General features: G+C 38.8%; 1 protein-coding gene across 1 annotated transcript in view; it reads right to left on the bottom strand.

Moving 5' to 3' along the window:
- ctnnbl1 (catenin, beta like 1) overlaps positions 1 to 10,129 on the bottom strand; it is a 49,661-nt gene that overhangs the window by 25,443 nt on the left and 14,089 nt on the right. The window contains exons 8-11 of the mRNA XM_020612621.1: positions 10,060 to 10,129; positions 8,696 to 8,754; positions 8,048 to 8,196; positions 4,072 to 4,253 (exon numbers count right to left, since the gene is read on the bottom strand). The exon at positions 10,060 to 10,129 is cut by the window's right edge and continues 1 nt beyond it. Of these exons, the coding sequence (XP_020468277.1) occupies positions 4,072 to 4,253; positions 8,048 to 8,196; positions 8,696 to 8,754; positions 10,060 to 10,129 (460 nt within the window). The remainder of the gene's footprint in view (positions 1 to 4,071; positions 4,254 to 8,047; positions 8,197 to 8,695; positions 8,755 to 10,059) is intronic.

Below are 10,129 nucleotides of genomic sequence, written 5' to 3'. Positions count from 1 at the left end.
CCGCTCTTCTAAACACTGAGCATGTCCTTTTCTCAACAGAACACTTTTTTTTGTTTTGTTTTTAATAAATCATTTCACTTAAATGTAAATATACTGCCACATAGTCCATTAAAGCATGAGTTTACAGAGATGGAACAACTCCTATACAGGAAAGCCCAAACGTGAGAAAGATGTTAATTAGATGCATCTTTACAGAGGGATCCAACGATAAACCTCTCCCTCTGAAATACACTAATAATAGGATTACACAGCGTGACTCCGACGGCAGTACAGATTACCATCATGTATAATGTTACTCTTAATCTGCACCAAAGGAGCTCAGTGCTGGGAGGGGAGATCAAATAAGAACTCCATCTGATTCTCTGTCTTTGACTGAAATGTTTGATATACGTTTCATCACTGAATCCAGATAGTCACAATGCTCTATTACAGGCACTTAGCTAATCTCATATATTCTGCTACAAAGTCATGCTTTTGAAATCTTCAGTTGCTAATATGAGAGGAGCCGGTACTGGTGATAATGTAATAGGCTGATAAAATTCCAAGTTGTATCTTTATAATGAAACTGCCATAATTTGGGGGGGGGCATAGAAGCATTCTATTTTCATCAAATAGACTTTACTCTCTTGTTTTCTTTACTGCATTTATCCAGCAAAACTGCAGAGCCATAAAATATCCAATACAGGTTTCTTTCTGCTGGCATGCCTCACTCATTACCTGTTTCAGTGCATTCATTAGAAAGTAAGGGTCATCATGAGGGCATTTGCAGCACTTGAAGGTTTATGTGTGGCATTCAAAACAAATTGACAGCAAAGGCCTCTGCTTCCTCCCTTAGCCTCTCCCTTGTGCACACTCTCTCCACCAAACAAACACCCACATGCAAGTGAGCACACAAAGCAACACTTTTCTGAGATGGACCTAGAGACAGAGCTGTGACTATTGTGCCTCGCCATGTATACGACTTGTTTACTTCTGTTGTTCCTCACACCCGCTTGCGTCATTACCCATTTACATATAACAACCAGCCGCCACCATTTTCCATCACACAATCTCATTTTATTGGTAATGACAGAGTATATACACCAATAAACTGAGACCCTAAAAACAAGGTGAAATGCAGTGTTACGACACGAATATTCATGAGCAAAGAAATGTAATTTGATTTTTTTCTTTCATTTTTCCCTATCCACTTACAACTTCTCTATTAATGGTGCCATTCTGTTTACTAATATGGCCTGTAAACCTTGGTAATTTCAGCTGTGTCAATTTCAGAAAGAATTTCATTGGGATCAACTGTCACCGGGGTCTATGATAGAATGCCATGGAATGATTGTGAGAGCAAGAGAGCAGTAAGGATAGAAGGGCAAAGACGTCCCTACCTCCTAATTACGTTTGTTTGAAGCAGATGACGGTTAATTAATCTACAGTATAACTGTGTTATTCCAAAGAACCACTTGATTCACTGCATTTTCAATTATAAACCCATCCTTATATAGGAAGGCTCACTCAATATGACTTATATTATGACAGGCATCTCGTTATGTTTAGCTCTTTGAAGCCATGGAGACATGACGGGAAATCATATACAGCCTGCAACTCTCATCACAAAGAATGATGACATGAGTTTACTGCAAAATTACATTTGCAAGTGCATATTAAATTGTTAAAACATAAGGCCTGTCATTTTCTCCATACAGAGAGTAAAACTGACAATGAAATACCGCTACTCATGGTTACTGTCTGTCAGTCCTGGATTAGCTCGTTTGTCTGTGTGAAAGAGCTCTGTTGTTGCTCAAAACTGATTAAAAACACATCAGGGAAGCATGCCACCTCACTGGGTGACATTTTTGCATTATAAAACCCCAGGCTTGACTATGTTGTCCCAGCATAATCGAGTGGCTATAATTTCCTGAAGCTAGTATGAGTTAGTGTCAACTGGACATGCCCAAGATCATGCGTGTGCTCTCTGCTTTGTTTACATTCCACTAGCTCCTCACACTCGGGTCTGGAGTTTGCTAATGAGGGAATATGTCAACCAAAACAGCAGTTTGTTTTATTGATGTGTTTTTAATCATTTTTGAACAACAAGGGTCTATGGCACAGACAAAAAAGCTAAGCCAGGACTAACAGACTCAGGCCACATTTAGACTGAGTTTCAAAGGTGTCATTTCATTAGCACTGGATGTTAAACTGTGTTTTTTTTTTATCTATCAATGCAGACACACTGGTGATAGAACTGGTTGTAAGGCAGAGTAGGCTACATTAGCGGCATGACTAACCATGACATAATCAAAGCTCCCGGGCTGGAAATGTGAACGTGGCCACTCACATCAACTTGTCACAATATCATACACGTCTACAATACCCCTCTCCGCCCTGACAAACGCAGCCCCTTGTGTTAAAACAAAGCAGGGAGTTGTGTTTTGCTGGATCAGTGTGAATGTAAGGTCAGTCTGAATGACCACTGATGCAATTCATTGTTGGTTTTAGTCTCTGTACGGGGAGTGATGAAAATACTGTTAATAGAAAACAATGACCGGCCTTATCTTTTAACGTTTAATATAGACTAATCTGTTGGTTGATTTGTGTGTTGTGGCTCTTGCACAACACTTTGAGGTGGATTTCCACATCTCTTTTAAGCATGTCTGCTTTTACAGCAGCTTCAACACACAGGGGGAGAAAGGTTCAACTGTTAGGATGGGTTATCTTCCCCACTCTTACTCCCACTGCTTGAGAAGGTCAAAGGTTAATTCATCCAGTCCCTGGGTGAGACAGGACACAATGGTAGGCAATTTATTTTCCTCTGCAGGGCTGCAAAGCCCCACCGGATGTTTCAGACTTAATTAATACAGACAGAGTGAGCGAAGGGCTTTCACATTCTGGACGTAGGTAATCAAACAAAGCGCAGAAAGATGGAGGTTTCTACCTTTTTTTCCTTTCTGTCTCTATTTTACTCTCCTGCCCTCTATCACACAGACATCCTATCTTTCTCTCCCTCTCTGGCTCTTGTTTGTGCTTCCTATCTCTCACTCAGAGACAAGAGAGGTTTGAGAGTGCAGCCAGGAAAATCAATCAAGATTGGATTGATAGTGTAAACTGACAGGATGAAGAGGCAGCAAACCATGATACATGAGAAGATTAGGATTGCGTGAGTCTGCTGGAAATGGAGGTGACTATACACACTGCTGAAACCTGCAGGAGGAGGAGGAAATGGCCCTGTCACCATTAGTATAATCGCTTAAATTAGTATAGTCAGCAATGTATTGAAGATTTTTTTTAAAGTAGCCCTAAAACCTTCAATAATCATTCACACCTAACAAAATTAAGTATTTAGTGATAGTTTAAGGATTTCATTGAATGTTCATAATCTCCAGGAGGTTGCGCATTCGTGTGAGCTTGCCTGACATCCACCAGTGCCATTTTAAAAGGAGAATTTTTCGACTGCGCCTAGTTTTGTGGATATATTTTACCTCCTTCTGCTTCTGCACCAGAGGATGTGGAGAAAAATACAGGGCCTGAGGTTACTGCATGTCCAGAAATGTTCCTGGCCAGGGACTCTGTGTTTTACATGACCAGGTCTAACTTACAAGCAGCCGGCAGGTGAAGCACCATCTGAACCACTTTTGCTCCTCAACATAGATTTCAGTAAAAATAAATAAATAAATAAATAAAAAAACTAAACAAAAACAAAAGCAAACAAACAAAAACAACAAAACTGTTTTTCCAGGATGTGTAATTTCTGTTATTTTCCAACTATTTCCAGTGTTTTAAGTACAGAGCAGACCAAGTTTCTCAGGAGATGTAGGAACTCTGACTACAAACCTTATTTCTACATAATTATTTCACTGCATCTGTGGAACCCATTAATGAAAATGTGTCATCATCACACACACATAATGTGTTTGGTTTCAATTGCTTTGTTTCTTTAACTGTTTGTTACAACATTTCATTTGTTGCTGATGGTGTTTAATTAAGAATAATGCAAAAAAGTATCCCACCACAGCTTTCACTGGCTGTCCCATTGGGACACACAGCTGTAACAGCTGTCCGCTGTTTTAATTAGTTACTGACCTTCATGCTCCTTCTCTGAAAGACCAGTTTTCTTCATCTTCTTGGGGGTTTTCATAAAAAGTGGAAAGATGGTTCGCAAGCCCAGGATGTCCACAAACTTATGGCAGTTATCTGCTCCCTCTGGTCCTATCATCCCATGGTCCAGGACCTTCAGAGCACTGGTTCGAGACATTTTCTTTTCTCTGTAGCAGAGAGAGGAAACACTGTTGAAGTCAGAGACACGTGATGCTGTTTCACTACACATAAACAAGAACATTTCAAATGACAAGTCCTGAAAAGGTCTGACCACAGTTTAGATTGCTTCCATAAACCTCTGTGTTTCATGTGAACTAAACACAGGGCTGTTTTCATATATTTATTTATTTTCTTTTACATTTTTTATTTTTTTCAGCCTTGAGATGGATGTTCCCATTTCTAGCAGTGTTACTCCTTTATCATTTCTATTCATGGGAATGACTGAATAAAAATTAACTTGTCAGTTGTATCATTTTGCCTTAATACTAAAAACAGTGGGTGCAGCAAACATGATATTTTACAGTGAAGATGCTACAATCAGTACAATAAAACAATGAAGCGTATGTAAGAACCACTTTTATGAACAGATGTATTACCAAGTGACAGGTACAAACGGTTTAAGAGGACATGCTGCACTCACCACTACCTTTTTATTAAGAATTTTCTCTCTATTACAAACCAATACTTCCACATAAAATAAAAATAAACTATAATAAACACTTCATACACCATAATATCCATGTCAAATGGTTTGCTAACTCAACAAAGTTGACATTTAACAACACCAACGGGGTAATTTTCTCTTGTCTAGGATCTGTGAGACTGTCACAACCCCTGTCATCAACTATTTTGCTTAAGCATCCAATTTTAGGTCATACCATTTCTGTCACAGTATAGTGCTAATTTGATGGCAAGTTGCTGGCTGCTATACTATTAATATTTTCTGTTGTTTCAAGACTCCTAATACTGTGAACAAGGCTTCATTTTTATTTGTACATTTTTTTATCTGCTGATTACTTACAGCACTTTTGCAGTGTGAAATATTTAATTCTTAGGTAATATTTGGTGAATTAATGAAGCAGAACAAACAGCCTTAATGGCAATTCAGTGGTGGTAAATAATGAAATAACACAAACATGGGCCTACTCATGAACAGGAAGAATTTACCATGCTGAAACAAGGCATTTATGTGCAGCCATGAGAGTTTGGCAGAGACAATATTGCACAGGCAAAAAGTTTGTGAAGTTCAGGATAAAAAAATGAAAATATTCTTGCAAATTCACCAGATGTTCTCTCCACAGTCTATAGCTGAGCTACGGCAAAATCAGTGTACCTTTCACCAAACTACAACAAACATGATTCTCATCTTGTTGTGAGTTTAAACAACATACAGCTATTGTTTCCATGTTAATTCAGAAAAACAAGGTAGCAAACAAATTAGGCCAATAATACAACCAGAATAATCAGGATTTGCGTGTTCTGTCAAACAAATACAAACAAATAAATTTGTGTATACAAGTGCAGATACTCATCTGTTTGCCATCAACAAAGCACTGGCATGATAAGAGGGAGTAACTGTTTCCCACCCTGTCTACATGCCACCCCACTCCGCACCTCCTCTTAGGGAGTGTAGCTGTCTGTCACGGTGTCACCTCCTCCATTCCCACCAATGACATATGACAGTGTTTATCTCTGAGGAGGGACACATAATTCAGGCAGTCTGGTTCTCCAGACAGACACATTATATATGATGGACAGCTGAGATTGTAGATGAGACTCAATAACTCGAAGATGTTTTTTGTTGAAGAGTTTATTAACCTGTGTACACCTCAAACTCTGACCAACACATGACTGGAAAACGGAAAAGTCCCCTTAAAAGTTAGGGGAGCTGTCTATCAAAAAATGTTCATGAGAGAAAATATGGAATCATTTGGTAGTTGTTTTTTTTTTTTTTTTAATACCGATTTGATACACATGATCAACACAGTATATGGTTCTTGGATGTTTCTGTAAAATTGCCTGTGGTACAGCTTAGTTTCAGTTGCAGAGTCTGCTCTGACAAACATTTACTGTAGCTCTGGCACAAATTCATCAAAACACCAGATGTAAAATTTGTATGTAGCTGAAAATGTCTGGCAGGAAGTGAAATAGAGTTTTTGATTGAAAACCAAGTGAGTGGAGATGATTTTTATTCTGTTGCTCTCTCAGATTGTTATTTTTCACTGTGTCTTGGTTAGAAAAACAAGAGCTGACCTGAAATGAAAACTCTAATGAAACTGGTCCAAAACAAGAACTTTCATTTATGAAAACATCTACAGTTTTTGGAAATGGCGATACTCTGTGTACTCTATTAAATAGACAATCAAATTCACAGTTAGTTTGTCTGTAAACTTTAACAAGTTTCCCCAACATCCTATCATGGATTGTTCTTGCACCTCTGTTTTTTTCTTTCTCCATTTCTTTGGTGGATGATTTCACAGAAAAGGGTTTTTTTTACATTTCAGTAATGAGATATTGATCCAAGTCCTAAATCTGCGTGTCCAGTGATGTGATTAACAGCGCAAAGGTGCGGAAGCTGTGACGGTTTCATGAAAGCATGTAACATGTCTTTATGAGACTTTAAGGTCACATCTTCGTCTTGCCGTGCACCACCAATCGTTGATTGATTGGACAGGCAGTCTCGCCGGGCTATGGAGCAGACAGACAATCCTATTGTGCAGCGCCACGCCCTGTTATGCTGTGAGTTTTTTAATGTTTAGAGTGCAGAAAGCATGAGAAAGAGGCTCTAAGCTGAGCTGTGAGGGTTAGATAGTATAACAACAGATGTGTTGTACAGGGATCAACACTTTACTGTAGCACTTCAGTGCACTGTGGGAGGCTAATATTACACACATACATGATGCATTTATATTCTGTACACTGTGATTAAGTGACACTGATCATTCCAGGTTATTTACTGCAGAATGGAGAGAAATATCTCTTATACCTGTGACTCAGATGAATGCAAACCCTTTGTCAAGTTAATGGGTAATAGCATCACTGATTTCAGTTATTTATTCTTGATCAATGCTTATGTAGCAAACGCAGCAGTCATACACAGTCTACTTTAAAATGAATTGCACTGCTTCAGCTAAACTCATCTGATGCAATCACTGAATTTACATAATCAACTGAGATGTGCATAGTTGGGCAATTCGTCTTCACAACACAAAGGCTCATGTTTGGCAGATACCGTCAACATTTCTGAAGTTATAGCTTCCCTTGAGGTTATGAACAGACCTTTCAAATCAAATGAATCAAGGTTTTCTCCCTCAAGATGCTTCTTCTGGCACCAAGCATAAAATATTTGTCTGCAATTGTCTCCCCTTTTTTTAAACTCTATTCAGGCAAAGTAGCCCAGTTTAGTCTGCTGAGCTGTAATCTACTAATTAAATCCTCGAATAACTTAAGATAGTTGTTTAAAAAAGACGGTCAGACACATCATGCACCCTTAGGAGCAACACAGAAAACTGTCTAAAAATATATATGTAATGTAGACAAATACTCGATTTACATCTGACATTAAAGTAACGTTGAGTGGAATCAAGAGAGTGGTTTGCTATTCACTCATGCTGGCGCTAGCCTGATTTCCAGAACTTGCATATTGGAGCTTTAACATTTGATTGTTGTCTGGATAAAAAAAAAAGCATGTTAATGTGTGATATATAAACATGAGTGGATCTCAGAGCCAACTCACTGATGCACTGCTGCAGGTCGCATATTACAATGAAAAATTCTTGCTTTACGTACTTTTTACAGTAGATAAATATATAAACAATGGGCTTATCATTCCCCCTTTATCATCAGTACCCTCTCACAAATGCTGATAGTTGTTTCATCAACATTTAAACTGGTGCACTTCCGCAACTGAACAGACGAGGAGTGTCCCTGCGGTGGTATTTCTTATAGTGTGCAGCCTTACCTAAGCATGAGATTCATCAACTGAAGCCCTTCTCCTCTAAGGAAGCGGTCCCGATTGGAGGGCAGCATGAGGCAGGAACACAGAGCATCGAAGAGGTTCTCCATCATCTCCTGCTCCTCGGCTGTGGACGGGTTGTGACGTTTAAACACCTGAGAGAGAAGGCAGGACAAGAGCACACTGCGTTGGCATGGACGTTTCTTTTGCATTACAAGGCAATTCTTCAACAACAGTTTCTAAATAGAATCATTTAAGAAAGTTAGGAAATTAAGCCTTTCTAATGACAGAAAATGAGCCTAGTGTGACAAAAGTATTAGCCAGGTATTTACTATACTGTACCTATGAGAACAAAAAGAGACAAGGTGGGACAAGTCTACCAGCCACACTTAAAATGCTCGTCAATAAAAGATTAATTGCTAATCTGGTGGGTTATTAATGATCATTTGAATGTCTCATTCTAGCCACAAAATGTCACAGGATGCTCAGAGCATTTCTTTTTTTAACATTATCCATGTTAAAACCTGGGCCTGGCAATACTTCTGTTTGAGCAATTTCTGAGACTTATCCTTGTAAGAATCAAATGGATGATGGGTCAATAAGCGTCGTAGTGGCAGTGCAACCTAAAAATAGAAAGTAAAAGCAAAATCTTACAGATAGTTGCTGCAGTAACACATCAATGCCATCCATCTCACCGAGCAGTTCTCTGGTACCTGTGGAAAAGAGAAATAAAGGAGGAGAAATACTAAGAAATAAAACAGGACAAGAGGGAGATTATAGGAAAACAAAAAACTGATGATGATGAAGTATGAAAGCAAAGGAGAAAAAGACAAATGAGAGAAAATGACAGAAGTGCTACAGTCATACAACGAGCACAAACACTGAACAACATGCTGGCCACCAGGCTGCAATCGGAGAAAGACATTGAACAAAAATCTGGGCAAATAAAGGAATAATGTATATGTGTATCCTCACAATTTATTCCATATGTGGCACCACGTGGAGGTGAGAGCCAACTGTAAAATGCAACAATCCCAACAGCCAGAAATCCTAAAAAGTGACATCAGGAATGCACACTGGTGTTTACCACAATATTATGGGCTTTGCATGCGTTAGTCAAGTGTTCATAACTAACAGCAAAATTTGATATGGAAAAAAGATTAATCTACCGTGTCTTAATTAGTAGGGATGAAACGCTCTTCTCATTTGCAGCATCAAGTATTTTATACATAAAACCTGCAGAGTGGTGTTTTTAGTCGAACTTGACAGCAGGAAGCAATAATTATATTCCAATTAGTACATTTAAAAAAAATTCCAAAATGTCATTTTCCCAAGAGAAGTCTTGTGATTTGCCTTATTCTTACTTCAAGACACAGACTGTATATTAGATTAGATTATAAATAAAAGCACATTTCCTTTGGTTTGTGAAAAATAACATTTTTTGTTGTTGATTGTATTTAAAGAGCAGTAGAGAGAAGGTGAAAAAAGGCAGCACCAGTGAAGAGGAGAATGAGTGCAAAATAACACACGACTCCCACTGAATATCAATATGGTCTGTACATTAATGAGACACCTGATAGTCCTGCATCTATTTGAGGCTTTGCAGGTTTTTAGTGATGGATGGTAGTGTGAAGGACAGCAAACAGACAAGACGAGAGGAAGAAGAGAAGTGGGCTGGGAAGACTGACAGAGGAGTGGGAGAATGGAGAGAGAAAACAAGGAAGCATGAAAGGTACCCTGGGAAAGAACAAGAAATGGCAAAGGAAATGAAAAACGGGGCGGAGCCAAGAAAGGTTACAGACAGAGAGCAATGGAAAGGAGACAAAAAGGAGGAAGGGAAGGACACAAAGAGAGAACAAGGAAACACTAACATGGACAGGCAAAAGAAATGTGAGAAAGAAGTAAGACAATGATCGGATCAGAACTTGAAAATGTGGAAGAAGAAAGTAAAGACATGAAAAAGGGGCACTATACTGAAGAAACAGTGATCGGTGTGACAAACCCACAAACACACTTACCATCATTGTTTTGCAGCAAGATAGCCAGGATTTCACTGCAGTACAGCTTATTAGCATCAAAATGCATTTT

The sequence above is a fragment of the Monopterus albus genome, unplaced genomic scaffold (assembly GCF_001952655.1).
Source record: "Monopterus albus unplaced genomic scaffold, M_albus_1.0 scaffold126.1, whole genome shotgun sequence".
Lineage (NCBI taxonomy): Eukaryota > Metazoa > Chordata > Actinopteri > Synbranchiformes > Synbranchidae > Monopterus > Monopterus albus.
This window is presented reverse-complemented; position numbering and strand designations above follow the sequence as displayed.